Source organism: Anser anser, assembly GCF_964211835.1.
Source record: "Anser anser genome assembly, chromosome: 20".
Classification (NCBI taxonomy): Eukaryota; Metazoa; Chordata; class Aves; order Anseriformes; family Anatidae; genus Anser; species Anser anser.
The window spans coordinates 6907852-6930619 of record NC_139741.1 but is presented as its reverse complement, the minus strand read 5'-3'; the positions used below and the strand labels follow the sequence as shown (position 1 = coordinate 6930619).

At 45.1% G+C, this 22768-nt stretch overlaps 1 protein-coding gene across 4 annotated transcripts in view; it reads right to left on the bottom strand.

Annotated features, from left to right (window-relative positions):
• AP2B1 (adaptor related protein complex 2 subunit beta 1) overlaps positions 1–22768 on the bottom strand; it is an 83493-nt gene that overhangs the window by 44174 nt on the left and 16551 nt on the right. For all 4 annotated transcript variants that reach the window (XM_083806626.1, XM_083806625.1, XM_083806627.1 and 1 more), the window contains 5 exons: positions 21835–22080; positions 9798–9988; positions 7436–7657; positions 6393–6513; positions 4100–4195 (listed from right to left, as the gene is read on the bottom strand). In XM_083806626.1, coding sequence (XP_083662752.1) covers positions 4100–4195; positions 6393–6513; positions 7436–7657; positions 9798–9988; positions 21835–22080 — 876 coding nt within the window. The remainder of the gene's footprint in view (positions 1–4099; positions 4196–6392; positions 6514–7435; positions 7658–9797; positions 9989–21834; positions 22081–22768) is intronic.

The window sequence follows — 22768 nt, the reverse complement described above, 5'->3', positions numbered from 1 at the left end:
TGAGGTCACTAGCAATGTGTGAAAATACAGTCATAAACAGAAATCCAGCTGTTGCCAATGCAGCTTTCACACTAAGTTCCTAATCCCCAGCTACAGACCCTGTAGGATAACAAGGACTGGTTGCTGGCATGCTCCAGGAACAAGAACTGGAGTTAGAGGCAAACAATTCAGGGAGGTCTGTTCCCAAATAGCAGTGAGGCAGGACAACACGGGAGCAACAAACTCCAGCACTAGAGAGTCAGAAATAAGGATAGTGATTTGGCTATTAGCAGAGCACATATGAAGCCTCATTACACAGCTGGTGATTAATGTGAGAAGCAGACTGCTCATGACACTGCCTAGGCAGTCACCATCAGCACATTCATAAAGCATTCAGGATCAAGACAGATGTCGTAGGGCACAAACAATAGCATCGTAGGTGGATTTTTCAATTCAAGTGAGCTAATAGTCCCCTCCGCTTTTACAGCTCTCGAAGGCTGGGCAGGAGGCAGAGGAATGAAATGGCATTTGAGTAAGTTGCAGGAATCAGTTTTTTGAGAATGGGCAAAAATCTCAAGGACAAACCTGATGACTTGTACAGCTAAATTTAGGACAAGCAAAGACTAAAAACCTCACTGTGATATTTGCCTGCCCTTGTGACTGTTGCAGTGGTATCTTACAAACACAGCCTACAAGCACAAACAGTGCTAATGCCAGCATGGGGATCAGCCAAGGAGGCACTTTATAAACCAGCATTTGCACTATCTTTGCAAACTGGTACCATGAGACTCTCCCCTGAAATCCACACCAAATAAAAATATTTAAACTCCTCTGGTTTTGATACAATACCTCTCCCTCCTTAACATGACTTCGTACTCACTATGCCGCTACAGAGGCAGTGAAAAGATAGTCCAACAACATCCTGCTCTGATCTCTTCTCTTGATCAGGAGGAATTTGAGCCTGTGAACTGGATGACTTCCGTTTCCTGGAGACTGACCAAGGGCCCTGGCTCAACACAGACCAATGTCACTCGCAGCAAGAACCTCACTTGAAGTCCTTACAGGCTAGATGCTCCAGAGCTTGTAATTTCATCTCTTGCAATTTATCAACTGACCTTAAGATTTACCTGGGGTAAACCTGTCCTAAGCCAAATCCTCTTTACAGCATCTACAGCATCGTTTGCTGTTTACAGCTCAAGCAAATGCAGCCCTCTCAGAGCTTACAAGCAGCAAAGTTTCAAGAGATGAAGATTTCAAGGAAAAGCAAATTAAGGCTTATTTTTCTTTTCTTTAGATGCTTTGAAGCATGATTCTTCCAGGAAGAGTACAACATCCACTTTGAAATACACAGTATTGATTTCGAGCCCAAGAGTCCCTTGGAAAGCAAGCCATCACGTGGGCACATGCTCAGTACAGCAGTCCTCAAGTCCCTGCAACAAAACACATCTCAGCTCACCCCATCCTTTGTAAACACATTGCTGTTTGAAGGTGGATGTCCCCGGGGGCCGCAGTGCTCTGCAAACTGATGAAAGAGTGCCCCCAAAAGAACAGCTCTCGAGGTGGCATGAGAAAGGACAACCATCCAGCCTAACTTGCTTTGGTGTTCTGTAGCAACCGAACGAAAGTCTGCAAGATGACTGAGTTACCACACTCAGTCATAAGCCTCAAAGGTTTCTAAGAGCTCGTCTGCCAGCAGAATGTCCTGGAACCAAGACAAATCCCCCTCTAACACGGTGCCTGCTGTTTCTCCTTTGCTCTAGAGTAATCACTGTTCTTACGACATCCGTGTCATTTCCTTTTCCTCGGAGGGGAACAGGAGCAGGGCTTTGTTTCCTTACAATCTAAGAGGCAGATGGCTTCTTCATCTACTGCTGCCCGTGGAACAAACCAACAGACAACCCACAGATACCCCACAGATACCTTCACCCTATGCTAAACCACACAGTTTGCTGCAGACGCACCCAAGCTAACTTTGACCCTTGCTAGTCTATCCTTGCAAAACAATCCGACGTCCCCCAAACCCATATGACAACTTAAATCTGGACAAAATCCACTAACCTTGCTATTCAGCATGCGTACTGCTTACATTTCCACAATGAGCACCACTGCTACTCTTAGCACTGTGCACTGCTGCACAACAAAGGTACTGCCACACTTGCTCTACGGCTCAAGTCACAGCAGACAAATTTATTTTACTGTCTTACTCTTCTAGGAGAGATAATTAGACAAAAGGTAGGATCCTTGAAGGCAGAGCTGAGGTTCCCTGTGAACACTCATTCATCAACAGCTCCTGCCGGCTGCGTCCTATGTCAAAAAGCAGATTTCTAAGCCTTGGGAACCTGGACACTGATGGCTGTGAAAATGCTCTTCCATTAGTCATAACTCACAGAACAAACAGCCTCTAGTAAACACAGATGCGCTGGGGACAGGGATTAACCTACAGATGAGGACACTGTAATGAGTTGTTCTATATTTGCCCTCTTAAATTTGGCTCTGGTCAGAGGAGTAAACAGACCTCATCTTTAGCAGCAGTGTCTTCAAAGGAGCGCTGCTGAAAAAAAGCAAGGTTAACTCTACTTGAGAGATTCTCAATTATACAGTTACAGGGTCACTGCAAATTTGCTGGGGAATTATTATCAGCCCTGTGTGCACTGAATGCAACTCTGGCATGGCATCCAGGATAGGAGTGAAGAGTGTAGAAGATGAGGGTGAGAAAGGGTGAAAACTTCTAAACCATCTTGATGCTGCAAGAACACACCACCTGTCATGTGAAACCAGGACAGACACAGGGCCAAGTCCTACTGAGAAGTCCCTGCTGGGCACTAAAGCAAGCTTGTGCTCCGCGGTACAAAGACCTCAACAAAAAGGGCTGCCACCAGCTTCTTTTAACTTCTCAGTAGCCTTCTTTAATGCTCAAGAGCATTTCCTACCGTCACTGCTGTGGCTTCTCCCAGACAGCCTCCTGCCTGCAGGCAGGATAGAGGGAGCACTCTGTATTTTGAAACGCAGACTTGACACAGAGGCAGTGATCACCTGCTCTGTTGGCCCCACTTAAAAGGAAGCCCACTGCAGCGATAAGCCTTTACAAGCCAAAGGAGGGAAGAGGAAGCTGCGCAGGAAGAGGCTGTCATTTCTCTCAAGAGGACAAAGTTGGTGCCCTCTCTGTGCAGACTTACAGTGGTTTAGCTGAAACAAGGGAAACCTGTGCACTGACACTGTACTCAGCCAGGCATGATTAGGTTATTTAAATCTGCTGCCAGTCAGTGCTCGTGGGAATACACTTTAGCAAAAGCTAAATAAGCTCAGCTGAAATTAGACCACTTATGTGACATTTTACACTCGTTTATCAGTTTACTGAAAAGTATCAACACCACAGCATAAGTCATCTCTCTCGCTTTGCAGCCTCTCTGAGCTCCTGTCAGGCACACTGGATTTATTTGCGGGGAGTTTAACAAATTAAAAGCTGTTCTATTACGAGCATTTGGTGGATGTTCAACTGGCAGAGGACATTTCAAACTGTTGTTTTGGATAACTACAAGGGTTCTTGGGAACGTATTTGCATAAGCAGCTAGGCTGAAGAGAGCACACCCCAAATGAAGCCACAGGCTACATGGACCTTCAAAACTAGGTAAGCAGATGGAGTGAGTCCACGTTTGTGCAAGTTGTTCTTAAGTGACCCCAGACTCCCTAACTCTTAGCTGAACTCTCTCTGTTCAGCTGAAGGGAGGAGGGGGGATACAAAACACGTAGTACTGAGTTCCTCTGCACAATCTCTTTTCCTTCCCCCTTCAAAAGGTCAGACCACAGCTGTTAAAGGAGGACCTCGTGAATAAGTGGTCATTGTTCCACTGGTGCCAACACAGTAAAATATTCCACCAAGAATGATTTTGCTGCCTGGCCCTGCCTGCAAGCTGAGGTCTGAGAGAAGCACACCACCCTCTTGCAACGTACTCAGCCAGAGCTCACAGCTAAGCTGTTCAGCTGGGGCATGATGTATCCAGGTCACCGTCACCAGCACAGGAGCAAAGAAACTTTGCATAATATGGGAATGAGATGGAAAAGCCTAATATTGTTTTTGGAGTCTGAGAAGCACGGAAAACCTCAAGTTTCAGGTACTTGCCTCAACCTTGATGGCACAGCGACCAATTGCTCGGACAGCCTTGCGAACAAAGTCAACATCCACCTCAGTAGCATATTCCTTCAGCTCTGCCAGGACCTGCAAAGCAAGCACACCAACGTGAGGCCGGGGTCACACTGGGAGAACGCCCACCCGACAAGTGATGCCACTTGAACAACAGAACACAAGCAGGATGAATTCTTCCACAGCTAGCCACACGCATTCAAAGCAAACACAGTCAAAGCTTGTAATCGATTTCTACCTCTGAAACCAACACCACTGGGGGGGAAAAATGGCTTGGAGTAGGCAGCCAGACTTGGTTCAGGCTGGCTGAAGCCAAAACATGGCTCCATGAAGATCCCCTGACCAAAAGCTGGAGACAAGATCAGCCCTGCCAAGCCTTAATATTACAACTCCTCCTTATGGTGATGCTATAGTGAAGTAGGGTTCACCATATCCATGCACATAGATTTTATGTACAGTTTATTGTACTTTTGTTCTACAGCCACTGTATGCAAAGCTCTAAGCAACAATTTCTGATCTCTCCTCTTCTGCGCTGAGGTGAATCCCTGGATCCCTGCTGGATCAGGAAAGAGGAGAAGGAGATCCGAAGACATCCTGAAACAGCTCTACAGATTAAAAACGATGTAAAGATTTTTCCCATATTAAGATTTCTTCTACCGGGAGGGGGGTGCTAATGGAAACTGAACAAGGGCTTAAACCAAGACCTACTGGGATCTTACAAACCACTAAATAAAAAGCCACTTCATCTTAAATAAAATCACTTTAAAAAATGATTACAAAAAAGACCCTATGCAATTTATACCCTTCTCAGAATCTCATGTTTCAATTTCTCACACATGACATCAGGGATTTCACGTCGATGTCACCAATAGATTGCAAGGGAGAACTGAACAGCACAAAGCAAGACAGTTGTTTGAAAAATCTATAGTGAATGCCAATTCCTCAGAACAATGACAAGATAAAGAGGCCTTGAAGGGCCAGACTGCAGACAAATAAATCTACAAGGAGTAGACGGGACATCTGTGTTTTGAAGTTTTATTATTGCCTTGGATGATCTACACTGCACAGCACTTAGTACCCAGGTTTGGTAGTTTATGCCTTCCAAATGCTGCTCGAGTCTGAGCACCTCAGACACAAGCACTGTGCTGCCTTGGTCTAGAGCAGGCATGCAGATTAAGCGTCTTGACAAGCTGCACGGGGAGGAAGAGAGTGGAAGCCTGTTCTCAGTGGGTCTCATTTCAGTGCATACTTCTGACAAAGCTTAGTTTGTTTTTAGGAATGCCTCTTTAGAACCAGGTAAGGATTTATTTATTAATCTGCAGATCCCAGTTCCAGACTGTGTCCCCCAGGCACGACTGCCTTTCATCCAAAGAACTTGCATTATCTAAACATTATGCATTAAAATTGGTATGGAGCCTACCAAGAATACATAGAAAATTCTGAATACATTCTCATGGAAACTGATTTTTAAAATGTTTTCCATGTACCCATCACAAAAGGGGCATGAATTACCTTGCTCTGTTCCAAAACAAACAAGACAAACAAACAAAAAAATCCCAAAGAACAGACGAGAGAGCTGAAGAGAGCTGCTTAAAAACGTCACATTAAATGAAGTTGCTTTTTGACAATTATGATAGGACAGTAAGAGCATTAGCCAGATGCATTACTCATTCTGCATTAACATAAGGCCTTGTGACCAGGGCGGCATTTGAGAACGCTTCCTTTCTTTTCAGAATTTGAATTAAACTACGTTAAAACCAAAAGAATCTATACTGTAAAGTGGTCTCAACTTAGTTTAGCTCTAGCTTTGGAAAGTTTCCACCCTGGAAGCAAGTTAAGTTAAAATAAAGGTTATTGTAGCTCTGAAGAATGCCTGTACAATGGTGTAATAATTTAACTAATACACTTGAAATTCACACTTCAGTAATGTTTGACCTTTTTGAATGCCTCCATTACAGGCACACCTCTCTCACTTGAAACAAGCCTCTCATTCTAACCTCAGCTCTAGCAGTGACTCATTTGACAGGAGACATCAGCTCTCCTGGAAATGTAATCTCTGAGATGATCTGCCTAATTGTCACGACTCCTGGTACCTCCAGTTACATTATGGAGGCAACTCCACAATTTAGGCAATCCTTTCCATTAAGCAGCTGCAAAGAGCACAGGGATAGTGATGTCTAACAGCCAGGACACTGACAATAGCTGCACACATCCTCTCCCAAGGACCTTCCCCAGAACACATGCAGGATCCATTAGAACTTGTTTAGCTGACCTGGGCAATGTTCGCTTGAGAAGCCAGGCGGATCATGATGTCCAGTTTCTCCAGCTTGACATAGATGGGGTCGTTGTACTTCACGAAGAACACCTTGATTTCCTGCTTCAGGATTTCAGGCCTGAAGGAAACATAATGTTGTTTCACCCAAGACTGGTACAAACAGTGGGCTCTATCCTAATTAAAGGTACCTTCAGTTTAGAAATCTACCCGAACTTTCACTGAAAAGCAGAATGGTGCTATTTTGTGTCTGAGACACGCACCAAACATGAGAACAACAATATGAAGGAAGTCAGTAGGCTAGAGAAAACAATTGTTTAAATACAAAATACAGATTCTAAGTCTATCTAACCATATCTATGTCTCCACCTCCATTTGAATTGCTGAGCCAAGCACGTCTGACAGTCAGTGAACATCACTGTTTTCAATGAAAGTGTAACACCCTTATCTCAATGCAGAACCCACTGACTGACAAACTCATTTTTTGCTTTTACTTAGAAGATACCAGATACCAGTCCCATTGCACAGTAACTCTTCCGTAAATGCAATCAGGTAAAAAAATAGGTAAAAAGTTAAAGGTAAAAAGGTGTCATCCCACCTTTCCAGTAGGGACCAACAGTACCCAGGCACGTGAATGCAAGTAAACTGGTTAAAAAAACAACCCACTGTACATCATTATATCACCAGTCTGGTTTTGTGCTCAAGAGCAAATAGCATAAAGGATGTTGAGTTTCTACAGGTCACTACAACCTCTGCAGTTACACCCTCCTCCCTCTATGCAATCTGATTTACAGTGTTGTAGGAGGACACTTCTCGCTGCGCTTAAAAAGGCAGCGAAGAGAGAGGCAGGTAAAAAAGCACTGTATGACACTGGTATCACGAGTGCGCTGTAAAGACAACTTATGTAAGCTACCAGAGTCACAAGACTGCTTAATCCATCCCTTGAAGGGGCTGAACCTGGATTAAATGCAGTTCTGTGTACGTGGAAATACCTGAAGGTCTGAGATAACACACCCAGGAATAACACTCCTTCAAGGTTTTACCTTTTTTGCACAATCAAGTTGATGTTCCTCAGGGCAACATACTGAACTTCAGGCTCTCCAGACAGCAGGGTAACCAGCGGAGGGGCAAGTTTCTTAAGCAGCATGTTGTAGTAATCGGAGTCCTTGGGCAGAAGTTCCAGGAACTTCATCAAAACTTTCACTGCTGACAGTACCACTGCCGAGTTGGCGTGAGACAGTCGAGGGGTCACCCGTTCACAAATACTGGAAATAGAGGAGTAAGAAAGGGTTCACATTTATTTCAGAAATGTCAAATATTTCAGATCTTATCTGAGCTTAGGAGATCGCGCGTGGCTGAAGACAGCTTCCTCAGACCGTTCTTTGACTCGGTTTTGTTTACCAAGAACAGGCAGTCTTGCTTTCCTGGACACAGCAGGAAGCAAACAAGAACAACAACTTTCACAGCTCCAGGTTTGTCTCCTGCTACAGCTAGCTCAGAAACTCTTCCAGTTCTCAGCACTACAGTCCCAATGCGTGTTCAGTTATTAGCTTTCTCTTCCTTCGCCTCATGGTATTCTTTCCTATTTCTGTGATCTTGTCTGTCACTTACAAACACAACTTTAACAGAACCGCTACCAGAAAAAACACTTCAGCCCCCATAGAATCACTCAGAGGTGATACACGCTTCTGGCTTCCTTGGGGGGAGGTTGCTGTCATTTCAGCCATTTGTTTCTGCAAAAAAAAAAAAAAAGATTTCCGTTGCTCTGAAGATATAGGCAAAGAGTGACCTAAATATCCTCCCAAGTCTCAGCTTCACTACTTGCCTAAGCGGATCCTATAGTCAACAGCATCCTAAACAACCCAAGCCAAGCAGAAAGGAAGTTTGGGTTCATATGGTCTTTCTTACAGCATCTGTCAAGTTTCTTCCCACCCCCTCCTGCATATTGCTAACCCAGAACAATCTTCTTCCCATCTGTGCCTCCCTAAAGTTTCTTTCTCGGAAAGATTTGCTTTCAGCTGCTCTGGAAAGGAAGCAGCAGGGCTAAGGGAAGAGCACAAGAGGCTGGAAATCAGAACCAGAGGCCATCCCCAGCTGCCACTGCTCGAGGTCTGGCAAGCCAAAGTTGCTTGCTTGCTCCGTGCCTCAGTTTCTCCACGCGCAGAGGCAGTGGCACCGGCTGTGCTGTAAACGAGAACACTATAAAAAAGCAGGTAAGCAGGTGCTGCTGTTCTCCTATCTGGAATAAGACAGGCTCTAGGAGTCAAACTCCACAGAAAGGAGGAGAAGTCGTTACTGCCCATCCAGTTTTATACTCCACTGTAGCAGAATTAAGGATGAGGAACTGGGACATGTTCACAGCTGTTCAGACTAGTGGTCCCTTTCTGACAAAGCTGGGATAATACTAGCCTGGCACCCCGGAGATCTCTGCAGGTTTCTAGCACTCATTAATATCTGCTTTCTGGCACAGCTGCTTAGAGTACAAGGGGGAGGGAGGTGGAAAAATCAGCAAGGCTACTGGCAGGCCTTTTTTTTTAAAAGTGGATTATCTGTTCTGCCTCAAAAAAGCAGAGTTAGCAAAGAAACCCAGAGAATCACAGAAGGCCCGACCAAATTTTTCATGTGGGCTTGTGCCCCTTTCTTCCCCTCCACCCCACATTTTATATGAAATCAAGTCTGAGAATTCCCCTATTCCAAGTAACTTTCCTTGCTTGTTCCTTGTTTTCTTGGGTACAAAATCTGATTTTTTGTGATTCTGGGGACAGATCAGGAGTAGGCATGAAGTGTGTGATTAACACTGGGTAAACCTAAGGTCTCTGTATTTAGCTTTAGTCATTAAAACTAGAAGTAGAAGCACAAGGGAGAATTTGGAGTGATAAGTATTTTTTTTAAATTTACCTTTAGTTTTATCACAGACTAGCTTTTAGCTGGAAAAAAAATAGCCTCAGACCTGCAGTACTATGGAAGCCCCCAAACCTAAGGGCTTTTTGCCTCTCAAATTAGCAAAAAACAGATTTGAAAGATCTGCTTTAGCATAGGAAACCCTGCAAACAGCGCTTCCAGATGGGTTATTAACATTGTTATAGCATTGGTCTCGGGCTGATGCTTTCTTAGTAGGGTCAATTTCAATGCCTTTTAAAGGAAGGGAAGAAAAAGCAGCTAACAAAGAGAAATTGGTTCTGCAAAGGGAAGAGGCAGGTTTCCACCACCAGCCCAAATTCCCCAAGCTTGCCTCCCTCTTAAACTTCTTGTACTTCAAAGTCTTATTTGTGCTGCTACAGACCTGAACACAGAGACCCTGTTAACACAAGCCCTTTTCAGAGAGGTGACACTGCCAGAAGTCTGCAAGTGCTCTTCTACCAAACAACCCCAGGTGGCCCGCACAAAGAGCGGGATCAAACATACCTCTGAGCTTCGCGATCATCCTTGGGGTTGTAGTTAGACAGGCAATCCAGGATGAAGATCTGGCCCCACTCTGTGCACTCATTTAAAGCTGTCAGCAGCTTGTTAATGTTCTGAGGGTTCAGATCCAGCAGGTTGCTGTTGGGATGCGATTCGCTGATTTCTGACAAAGCAGCAACGGCATTCGCTACCACCTGGGAGGAGAGGAGACAAGGAGATGCATTCCCTGCTAGCATGTCTTCAGCGGCTTTGATGGGGATTAGCTTGAGCTTAGCATGGGTTTCACATGGAAAACACAGAGATCCTGATGCCTGCTCGCAGCAGCCACCATGTCAGTCACTAGAGCCTTCAGGGACCCGGTACAACCTCTAAAAACTTGGAGAGCCCACAGCTCGACTGTAACCTTACTCTTTGCCAAGTCTGAAGTCTCTTGGGGAAGAAGTGAAAGAATAGCAGCACAGCAGGAGGGGACTGCTGACAAACACAGGAAACATGGACAGTCAACGCAGGTGTAAAGAGCATTTTGCTAGAGAAGTTACAACCTGAAAGTGGTTTTGTCTACGACAGACAAAAGATAAAGCTGTCTCTGGATGGAATGGAGACCTGGGACCACGACTTCACAGGAGACATCGCAGCAGAAGGAGCTAGAGATGGCATTAGAGTGCCCACACGGATGGAGCAGAACATCTCACCTTCCTACAGGCTCCAGGCTTCCATCTTAGAAGGTTCATCTCCCCCCACTTCCACCAACTCAACTGACATAGCCAAGGTCGCAAAACCTTTCATTACTGTACTCATTCAGGGAGGGATGCCTCTTGCCTGATTTCCCCTTGGCAGCCCTGTGACACACAGCTTAACGCAATCCTAGAAATGAGAACCATCTCCTCTATAAGAGATGGCAGGTGCCAGGTGGACTTTAGCTCTGTAGCAATTCTGCCAGGTCACTCCATTTGAAAGCAAACCCACAATTTCCCTGAGATGGGCAGCTCCCATTATATTTGTAATAAGGCATATTTCAATTCCAAATAGTCTCCATAGTACCCAACAGGCTGCTAGGCACTTTATGGAGTCCTGTTAAAGCAGGCACTCCAGCACAACTCAGCGCTGAAAACATTCTTGCTGCATTAAGACAATATAAAGTCTTCCCTATTCTCCATATGGATTAAAGGAATGTGTTTCCTTGAGGTCAAGGGTCCAGTCTGACAAGAATGAGAAGCAATACATGCTTCTGATTCTTATTTCCATGCTCAAGCTCCACAGTTACTTTAACAGATGTCACACGAAGACCTTTAAAATAGAAGGGCTGCAGAATTTGTACACAAAAATAGATTTTTCTATTTGTTCCTTTCAAGAACAAACATTTCATTTGTTTAACTAGAACAGGGATTTAAACCTGAGTTTGACACACAGAACGGATATACCCAATGAAGAGGCATTGTCAGGATATTCTACAGTGTATATCATGCCATCGCCAACTCAAAAGGCAAACCTGCTCAGATGAAGTCTTGTAAGATTTTCCATGGAATTAAGGCAAAGAGATGTTACTAAAAATCCCGTGTTTCTCGGATGACTGAAGAGGTTTTTGATGCAGCACACGACACAAGAACAGCGCGACCAGAGAAGTCTGCATTGTTCCCATCGCTGCTTGTCGTTAAGCGAATCTATTCCAAAGTCATCGCGCAAGCACAGCAATGTTGATTGTTTTGCATTTCACACCTAGAGGTCACAGATAAGATTTTGATCCAAGATTTTATGAATTTCATTAGCTGAATGAGCCTTCTGTCACCAAAATCATTAGCAATCAGAACTGCTGTCTTCCTGTGCTGTTTTAATGAGTTACTTATTAAGATATGCTGCTGTTACTTATTAAGATATTCTCATTATTTAATTTGCCTAATTCCTGAATGGTTAATGTGACGCAGCATAAAACTGAGGAGACAGCTTTAATTTCATTAAACTTCAGAAATTTGCAAGTGAAAACAAACCATAAAAGCAACTTAAAAATTCAAAACCATTACGAAAAAGCACTTATAAAACAAAATGAGGACTTAGGGAAAAAAAAAAAAAGGAGGGTCAGAATGAAAGCACTGCAGAAAGCTACCTGCCAGCTGCACTAAGGCAGAGGGCTGCGCTTCGGCAAATGAACTCAAGCAGCCAAGCACCAACCTCATTGCAGTAATTAGGCCTTGTGGATATCCCAAGCCCTGGAGCAAGTACAAGTCAAAGCAGCTGCACTTGTCTCCTTCCTTGCAGGTTAAGCCAAGTCTGTCCTTTGGGGTTTGCCACGGGCACAGGCTGCACAGAAATGCTACTGCTGTGGTCACCTGCCCAGCAGGGACCCCAACCCAGAGACCTGGCTGCGAACAATGTCCTGCTTTTAGGATTTTTGGGGCTCTTTTCAGGAACTAGCAGGGCAGCATGAATGCAAGTATCCAAATCCAGCTGAGGATGGGACACTAAACGGCAACCCACTGGATCAAGTATGTCAGATTTTCAGTAAAAGCATCCATAAGAAGGAGCATCAGGCAGCAAGATGCCCAAGAAGACCCCAGGCTGCACCTTAAAGCGTGCTAGAAAAAGGACTGGGAGGGACTGAAACATTTGGTGGCAGCTCAGTTCTGCCAGACTGGCTGGCAGATAGTCTCATAGTCCACAACCACAGCTGTCCTCACCTTCTACCTTAGCAGGGCAGTGCTGCTGTCAGCGTGGTGACAAGATAATGAACCTGAAGAGGAGAGGAAAGGGGATGGGGAATATCTTCAACCAACTTTAAGCAACGCTGATTAAAAAAAAAAAAAACTTGCTGGCGATTCACACTGAACATATTGATATGTTATGGTATGCCAACAAAAATAATTAGCATCTTCAAGGCTTTTTACACAGCCACAGCACAGCTGAAACGAAAACAGATTTCAGGAAGCGGTCCAACATAAACACTGGTTCAAGTAGGCACGCTCACCTCTCCTCACTGGCACTGCCGCTGGCTTTGTGAATTACAAGAATTAAATCACCTGGTGAACTAGCTGGTATGCTCTGGCAATCACGTATATGTTACCGGAAATATTCAGAACGAAGTGTTGCTCTGAGTAGCAATATTACCAGCACCCCACCAACTTCAGTGCGACTTAGCCAAAGAAAGGTTCAGCCTTGAAGCTGTAGATTTAAGTCTTCAGCTCTGCTGATACTCCTTCCTGAGCACAGCAAGGCGAGATAACGAAGTCCAGCTGCACCGAACAGCAAGTGCAAAGTAGAAGGTGATAAAACAAGCTACGTGACAGTTGAAAAATAGGTTTTCAAGGCTGACACCTTGAAAATAAGTAGCAAAGATGATGATACTGAGGGACAAATTAAAAATAAAGCTGAAGCTCTACATTTGGTATAGAACAACAAAGTTAAGAGTCAGATCACTGAACTGGAGATGTTTCACAGCAAACGCCATACCTTGGCTGAGGAGAAAGAGCCAGCCCTAAGCTCCTTGCAGGGCACCCTCTGCTTCTCAAAACATGCAACGAGTTCAGTTTGATGAGAAGCCAGCTGAGAGCTAGAGGACTTATTTCACAGATTGGAAGCAAACTAAAAGGACAACCTAACATCTAGTGTAGTGTTCTAGTTCTCAGAAGTCATGAAAAAACAGGCCACTAGTCACAGAAGTGGGGCCCAAAACAATTAATAAACAGAAATCATAGTTTTTAAAAGCTAAAGCTTGTAAGTTAACTGTAATCTTTTATCCAAATGCGTAACAAGTCTGAGGGAAAGATTAATGGAGTAAAAACACTGAAAAGCACTGTTTTAGAAAATAATAAAATGTACAAAAAAAAGGACAAATAAGCTGTGTCTTATAAAAGCTGAAATAAGACCACGTATACAAGGATGTGCATGGCAGAACGCCTCACCTGACTCACAACTACAAATACAGTCTTTCAATAAGAACCAGACTAAAAAATAACCAGAAAGCACAAATGCAGAACAGATTGAAGATTAAATAGTAGTAACAATCACCATCAGAGCTCCCTGGCTTGCTGATTTATATCAATCCACCCCGGGTACATTTCAGCATTATTCAGATGCAGTCACAGCACCATCCCTTCGGAGCACAGCTGAGCCGAATGACAATCGACCTGCTTCTTGGCTCCAATTTCCCAACAAACTTAGACTCTCGGAGCAGTGTCACTGGGAGCAGGATAACTAAATCTCGCAGGCTCTTATTAAAAAATAAAGCCTGCACTTAAAACTGCATTACAGTTTCAGCGAGAACCCAACTTTCTAAACCCACGTACAGTCAACTCCCCCCTCCGCGGCCCAAGAGACCGGATCCGACCTCGCGCAGCGCTGCAGAGGTAGGAGCACTCGTTTGCCAGCTCTTCCTTCTGGCAGCTCAAACCTTTAGCTCAGAGCAAATGGCATCAAACACATCGACAAGGAGGAAAGGGGGTGGGTGAAAACCTGAGTGTCTGCCTATCATCCCACACGGAAAAGCTTCGCAGGGGCTTTGGGGGGCAGGAGGGAAGCTCGGCAGCCCTAGAACACCGATCAGCCCTAGCAATCAGATTATTTCACTAGCAGCCCGGGCTAATTGGAAATTAAACCAAGTGTGTAATGTAGTTAATGAAATACAACATTCTGCTGCCTAGCAGGAACCTTCAGCTCACTACTCTGTTAAAGTGAGGAGGAAAGGAAGGAAAGGAAGAAAAATCAAGGGGCTCTGAAAAGATTCCGAGGAAAGGCAGCCTTCCCCACCTCGCTGGAGGCTCCCGTCCTCGAGAAAGCCAGGCACCACCACGAGATGTTTTTGAGGACAGACAGAGGTGCTGACATTTTCCAGCAGCACGCCGAACGTGCACGGTATGTCCATGCCATTAAGCACAGCTTCCCAGATGGGATATTCGGAGCATCTGCATGGAAGCGTATCTCACAGGGCCACTCGTGTTCCCAGCCATGGATGCTACAGCATGCCCGAAAGGTCCCTCACAAGTACCAATGTAGAGAAGCTCTCTCCTCCGAGCACAGGGCCACTTCTTCTGTCCATATTCTAGAAGCCCCCCTTAACTTGGAATCCCTAGAAATGGTCTAAGAACAATTCAAATGGCCCAAGCAGGCAAGTCAGAGAGCCTTTATGAACATCTCACAGTCAATGCATGTCATGTGTGTAGAGCATTACATCGGGGAGACCAGCACACCTCCAGCCTGTGCACAGTCTTGGGAAGGAACAGCTCGCCTGTCCAGCTTTAATCGTGACAAGGCTCTCAGGAAGTCATTCGTCTTCCATCGCTTTTGTTCCAGCTCGCTGTACTTCAGTGCCTAAAACTCTGGAAACGCATTGCTGGGTAAGTAATCAGCTCCCGACCAGGGAGCCAGAAATTGCCTGGGGGGGGTGGGGAAGACCTCCTGCTTGCGTTTCGCAAGTGGGATGAATTTTTCTGGAGGTGACGATGGCAGGGAAGGCAAAGTGATATGTTTCCCATGGCGTGCTTGCCCTAACTGGTTTCTGCACTTCCCTGCTCGTACAAAACACTGCAGAAAAACACTACTTGGTAGCAGGCTAAAACACCGCTCCTGCTCTCTGGTCCTTGCAAGATCAGGATGTGTCAGCTGTAAGACAGGAAGCCTTGCTCCCCCAGCTGTTGAACCTCTTATGGTGGGTGGGTAAGAAGGTGCTCAAGGATGTCTTCAATACAAAGGGTTTCTCTTTGGTGCAGTCGAGCATCCTAGTGCAGGAAACAAGCTCTGCAGGAAGCCACCGAGGATCTGCAGACCCCTCAGCCTCTTCCAAAAAGCACTGGGGTCTGACCCCAGCCGCCCTAGGACCAAGCACCTATCACATACCAGAAATGTTTCTTTTGCAGTTTTTTTTTGTAAGTCCTTTTGCAATTTTCCTTGCAGATGTTCTCACTGGCACCATCCAGTGGCAAACAGGGGTCTCTCTCAACCAAGCAGCCTCCTTAGAAGGGAGCTACCAGCCAAACATCAACAAAAATTTCAATTAGCCCTGAAAGGAGGGAGAATTGGGGGGTAACAAAACATCATAGCTGCAGAGTTTTGTGACAAATGGTGCTTGTCAATAGCTAGAAGTGTCTGTTCTGATTGAAATCAGAACATCTAGGCACACGTCGACAAAATTCCTGAGCACCCTAGTTGATATCAGAAATCCTGGAATGATCTATTCAGCAAGCCTTAGACTTTGGAAACTAGACATACTGGCAGCAGCAATTGGAAGGAGACAAGCTCTGATGGATGAGTTTGTCAATTAGGCTTTATAAATGAGGGGTCTGTGAGGACAGACTCAGTGCAGTCATGGAAATTCGTGCATTATTATACAACGTGTTGCATCTCTGCCAGAGTAAGGGCATCCAAAAGGAAAAGCACCGTTTTATACATTCTCCTCTGCAACCCAGCCCTATTACATTTCCAGCGTGCTACCTCCAGCTGTCTGGCTTCTCTGCAAAAACTGTTACTCTCCCTCCCAAGTAGCCTCAGGTAAATGGCAGGAGCACCCTATAAAAAGCCCCAGCGTGAAGCCACTCGACTTCATTAGCCCCTAAGCAGTGCTCTCACTGACTGTAATACACGCAACGCTGGGTCGACAATCGCACCTACTGATGCCTACCAACACCGTGAGGTCTCTCCCAGAAGGAAACATGAGCTCCACTAGCACCACAAACAGATTTAAAAACCACACCACAACCTACACACAGGAGCAGCACCAGGATACAGCCCTCACCGCAACACCCAGGCTGAAAAGAAGAGAAATGCTGCGACCAGTGAGGCAGCCAGGGTGTCCTGGAGGCAGCCCCAGGCTGCTGACATGGTGCACAGCCCACGGCTCCCAGCAGGATTCAGCTCCACACTGCGGTGTGAATTCTCCAGTCCTTACAACTCTCATGAGCAGGAACCTCAAACTCACCTGGGAGCAGCGGTTCACTCTTTGTACTATATAAAACATCAGCTGAAGAGGGAACAAAATAGAGCCGTGAGAAGTCCAAGTTTCCCCAAGAGACAAAAGCTCTCCTGTGCCTGTGGAAAAGGTGGTGTTCCACCCCCAGCTGGACAAGAAAAGTCCCACCTCCCAGACTCTGCTTCCCACAGAATCCTGTTGGGACTCAGAGGACCACCAACAGCTTCTCAGCAAGGGGTTCATTTCTCAGCTTTATTACACAGACAAAGAGGAATAAAATTCCTGCAAAGTACACAGCAGAGGACAGGCCAGGAGGTAAAAGCAGCCTCCGTTCCTGAACAGGCTCATACCTCAGACCTGGTCCCAGAGCAACATGCAGCTTGCCAGTAGCAGGAGAAAGAAGAATATAAACAGCAGGAGAAAGAAGAAAATTCTTCCTCCATAAGGCCATCCAGGAAGCCCAAACGTACACCTGAAGTTCTGGTTGGCAGAGCAGGAACCTACAGGGCCTGCAGTCGCAGCAGGAGAGAAAGAAAACACCGTGATACAAATCAATGGGTATTCAGTCTAGTCCAAAACTCGATGCTGCTGGAGGGGATTGTGACTAAATCAAGAGGAACCTCGTCTCCTCCAGTTGCCAGGGCTCGATAGATTCCCTTCTTGCTGCGTGTTATTAAACGCTAAAGGCAAAAAGAGAGGCACAACACAAGAGCAACTATATTCCACACACTTGGCGCCTTTGCTGATCAGCTTGTTATGTGATCTCAGTTTACTTTGTATGGATTCACAGCAGCGTTTTGCCAATAAGCTGGGATGCACAGATGGTGAAAAACATGACATGTTACTGGACAACGCGTAAGTCGTATGTCCACACAGCCCATGAAAACACAGGAGCAGAACAGCCACACCTGTGAAAGCTGCGACCCCGGGCATCACGGTGACAAGGCAGAACACGAGGAAGAAGAAACGCGACAAGGAATTAGAAATCCAATAGCACCCAGAGAACTGGAAGAAGGTGACACCAACCAAACTTAAGCCTCATGGAGAACAGAGGTAGACTGACAAGAAAATCATTCCATGGGTTAAGAGTTAGCCTCGGAGATCAAGGATTTAAAGTGTTTGGAGAGGGAAATGTTGTTCATTCAAATATTAAAAGACTAGTAAGGCTTAAGATGGATTTCCTCTTAGGTTTTTCTGATAATATTTACATTCCTGGGCAAAAACAAGAGGTGCAGTGATAAAAGCCAGAAGGGAACTAGCTACAAAATAAGGTGTCCAACTATAAACAGCTTGGGTTCTGTTTTAAGCTGCTGCCATCTCGTGGTCCTGTTCTCCATCACCAGGGCTCAGAGCTTGCAGTGTTCTAATGATAGGCAATCAGTCACTAGGTCCGACGCACACGTGTCAGAACAAAACAACATGAGGATGAAGAAAAAGAATTTTGTCCTCTGAAATACTTCAGAGAGCCTCTGGCCGTAAACAGCCACGTCAGAGACCTACCTCCCTCACTTCACTATCAGCTAGTGCTAACGCTGGGCGTGAACGGCATTCTGCAGAAATCTGCCATCCTGTGAACGAGAACACAGAAACCCTGGGACGTCATCCTCAAACTCTGTTTTGTTAGAACAACATGAGGATCAGGGGGAGGACAGGCTGTCCGGATTGAACTATACCAAAGTCACCAGCAAGAAAAGCCCTTAGGACAGAGCAAATCCAAGAGCATGCAAGTCCAGGCCCTAGCTCTATGTTCGTTCAGAGCTGGTTCTGCTGAGCTTCACACAAGGAAATGCTGAGCAGTGAAGGAGAAGCGTTTGCCCTGAGACACGTCTGGGAAGAAGCAAAGCCTCACTTTACAGAGGGAAACTCTTCAGCAGGATCCCAAGTGACAAAGGGCAGCCCCAACCAATTTAGGCCCACCTGCGAAATGAGATTAAACACTCCAACCATAATCAGACTCCTGCAGTGTAACCACGCAGTAACTGAACCACGTCCTTGTACGTGTTACTGGCTCACTGCCCGCAGAAAGAGAGACATCTCGGGTACTCAGCTGCAACGCAGTAAGCCACCAACCCATATGGTAGCTTGCCGTATATATCCATAGCATACAGACGCAATTAGAGTCTGAATTAATTCACTCAGGAGAAGCAGCAAAGCTACCACAGGGATGCTGCAGAAGCAGGCAGTGAACTACCACGTTCAGGTGCCAGCCCTTGAATCACAGCTAAAGCAAGCTCATCTGAAAGGATTCTGCCCTGCACCTCTTCAAGGAAGCACCTCAACAGCCCTGAATATCCCCAGTCCCTTTTTTGTGTGATTCTATGATAATAAACTACTAGTTCCAAAAATACAAAAAGAGTATTTCTGACAAGGTCACCTCCAACTCAGCGTCACCAACCTCTGTGAGGAGGGTGATGTGAGCTGACGGGAAACACGCACCCTGATCTCTGCACAATTACAAGCCGCAGATGGAGTTGTTATTCTGCACAGCACCCAGCTTGAACAGCGAGTGCCTGCTCATGTGCTAGAGGCAGCCAATTACAGGAGAGGACTAAAACCCTTCTTGAGGACTATTTTTCAACAGGAGGTTTTTTTAGCTCCTGCTTAAAATCCCCATTTTTCAGAGAACAGAGCAAGTGTGGATTTCCTGTCTAAAAACATTCTGCTTCATTAAATGTCTAATGTGCCTATTTCCACCAGACACCAAAGAAGAGGAGCATTTATAATAATAAAAACATGAATGAGTTTAGATAAGTTGCAATAAATGAGATGCACCATTTACAGACGAATATGCCGTAAGGATGGATGTATCTGTACCATTCTTTTCATTAATCTTTCTTTTGATATCTGATACTGATACATTTTTTACTTAATCGGAGCTTCCAGGCAGGGCTGCATTCCACCTGATTTCCACATGGAATAATACTTTGATAAATACCAGCTTGCACATAAACAATTTATTTGGCAAGCGAACCCCCACTTGCGTCTCATATGGAGAAAGCAGGAATGATCTGGATAGCTTGACTAAGAAGATGAACTTAATTAGACATGGATAACTCCTGCACTTGGGGAGCAACTGTGCTACAGGCACAAAAGGGACCAAAGCAACAATCTTAACTAGAAGGAACATCTGTATCTACTAAAAATTGTAACCAGATTAAATACTGCCTTAAGTCAGCACCTATAAGGGCCCCAAAACTGATAAAAATCTCTCCCCATGCACGCTTAAAAAGCAAGAACATAACGCCCTGTCTGCCTGGGAAGCCAGTACACCAAACACTGGTCACACAATCCTCTCCAAGTCTGGAGATCTATGAATGTCTATGTTCAGATCTGAAAACACAGCACAGGCCTCCCCCCTTCCTCACCATCACTCCTCCAAATTGCATTCTCCTGCTGTGAATCCTCAGCTTCAGGGCAAGCAGGTAAGCACGATGTGATGCAGGTCCTGTGATCCTGCAGAGTTTCAGCTGCAAAGATTTTCTGTCCCAGACCATCTCCATTACCACCAGGGAGCTCGTTAGTTGTACTGATGTTTGATTAGGAATCCCTATGCTACTTTTGCTGGTTTATTTATCAAATGAAGCATATACTGCCCTTTGATATTTCTACCTTTCTCTCCATTCATTTCAGTCAGTGTTAAGTTAATGTGCTTTCGAAACAGATATCAGTTCTCTCCTAACAGCCACTGGTTCATTTACCAAAACAGTTCCACAGAGATCAACCAGCAGAAAGGGCAAGCAAAACCTTATTAATTTCTCCTTAAGGACCGCATCACTTCAGTCTGAGCTCCTCAACTCACATCAACATGGCTGGAATCAGGAGAAGAAAATGAGAAAGCTGGAACCAAGGCTAGGAAACGAGTAGGTTATATGCATGTCCACAGCCCTCCATCACTGCCTGTGAACTAGTAAAGGTCGGGGCCAGTATTTAAGTGGAGTTAAAGCAGCCCAATCAAGTACCTTTGGAGGCTGTAAGGCATTCTCAATATCAAATTTATAAAAAGCAGGTGTTCTCCTTATGGCTCAAAATTACCAAGACAGAGAGAGCATCTTCAAGTAGTCATCAGTATTCATGCAGAAGCCTGGCACAATAAATTCGGGGAGGCATGAAAAAGAGAAGAGCTTGTAAAAGAGACTGATACCAGCAGTAATAAGCACCTCTATCTTCTGGTATGCACCACTGCTCACGGACTTGTGCCTGTGAAAGCCAAACACCTTTAGTTTTATTTCTATGAAGCCATAAGAAATGCAGCCAGCAGCCTTCACTCTCTACTGCAGGGGGTGGTACCTCACCACCCACACTGGATTTAGCCAGAGCTGCCCAAAGATAGCTATAGCAGGACAGCACGTTGCTTTACATGGTTTGATTCATGCAGCATAGAATGAGTTGTTAGACCTAATGATGTGAAATGATGTCTCTAAGCAGAGACCATCAGAGCTGTACTCTAAAAGAGCTTAAAAAAAAGTAGTCACTTCCTTAAATTCCGAGTTAGACCAAACTGTGGAAGTTTTCCCTCTGGGTAGAGTTACAACGTTAGCAGTATGCTCACTGAATTCTGGCAAATCACAGGAAAAAAACACTGAATGAAAGTATTATGCATTGGGGCACTTCAGTCCATTGTCCACCATCTTTTAATTGCAAAATAAGTGTAAAATGCCTGGTATGCAAATAGACATCCGTGAAAACAAGATTTAGCTGGTAAGTTACCCCTGTGAAATTCTTGGTCTTGACCTCCACCTCTTCTCTGAGGATTCATTTAACTTTATTGAAAACACAAGCGGCAATTCCCTTCGCTCATTACAGGCCAGTGGATTTATCTGGATTAGCGAGTGAATTCATCCACTCTCTCAATCCAAGAGCCAAAACCTGCAGAAAGCAACAGCTAGGAGCTGTAGCCAAAGTAGCAGCCTCCAAAAGAATATTTCTCACCCTGCTTTTCTGAGTCATTTGACCAGGAGCTTAAACTTGCCGCAGTACTCAAGACAGGTAAAACAAGCAAAAGCCCAAACAGACCTAAGAACAGAAGCCATTTCCTATTTTCCTAATGCATTCCTCATGGTGCATCAGCTGCAATTAAAAAGGCTTCACACTCCTGATTATCTGCCTGTTACAAACTCAGGCAGTGCATGGGAAGTACAGGTACATTACCATGGGATTGGAGTCTGCAATCAGGTCACGCAGAGAATCCAGAAAGCCCTGGTCCTCCACCATCTGGGCATTGATGTCATGCAGCTTCGCCACACAGACAGCTGCAGTCTTTCGAACGTAAGGGTCTTCATCCTTCAGACACTTGCGAAGAGGCTCACACAAATACTCTGTGATCTTGTCCACCCTGATGCATCCCATCGTACGGACAGCCAGAGCACGGATGAGAGGGTTTGGGTCTTCACAGTCCTGCAAGGGGGCAGAACATGCAGTCGTCAAATCTGTGCCACTAGCCACTAATGTCTTACCTACGGTCAGAATCACACTGTTCTTATTTCAAACAAAAGCCATTCTCTCTGATTAAGGGCTGAAAAAGGCAGTGAATTCAGTTTGGGGACAAAAGGTGGAACTTACTGATTCACAGAAATGTTCTGTACCATCTCAGAATGTTTTCAGGCTATGATAGCTTGCAAAAAAAGTAAAATTGTGATCTCTGTGTCCCTTGTTTCTCCCCAAGCAAAGCCTCCTTCAACATGATCTAGCAGCTAAATCTAAAGCCCAGCTGTGCTGGAAAGGGATCTCTCACCATCTACAGGCTTCTTTCAGACAAAATACAATGTTGGCTTCCAGCCTTACTGTTCGAAAGGAGCAAGATAATATAATGGGAAAAGTCAACAATTAAACGTAACACTATAGTCAACAAGGCCTATTTTTCACAGGCCATCAGGTCTAGACATAAGCATCCCTTAAATTTGTAATAAAAGAAGCACTAGGCAAAGGCTAGTCTAGAGGTACTTTCCTGATGAGATAATTATATTTCAAACCTACGTAGTTTTCCACACAACTTTAAAAATTCAGTAGGTTTTACAGCTAACCTCTTAGCCTACCCCACCCAATTTATCCACATCTCTGAGCAACACTACTCCATATTCACCTT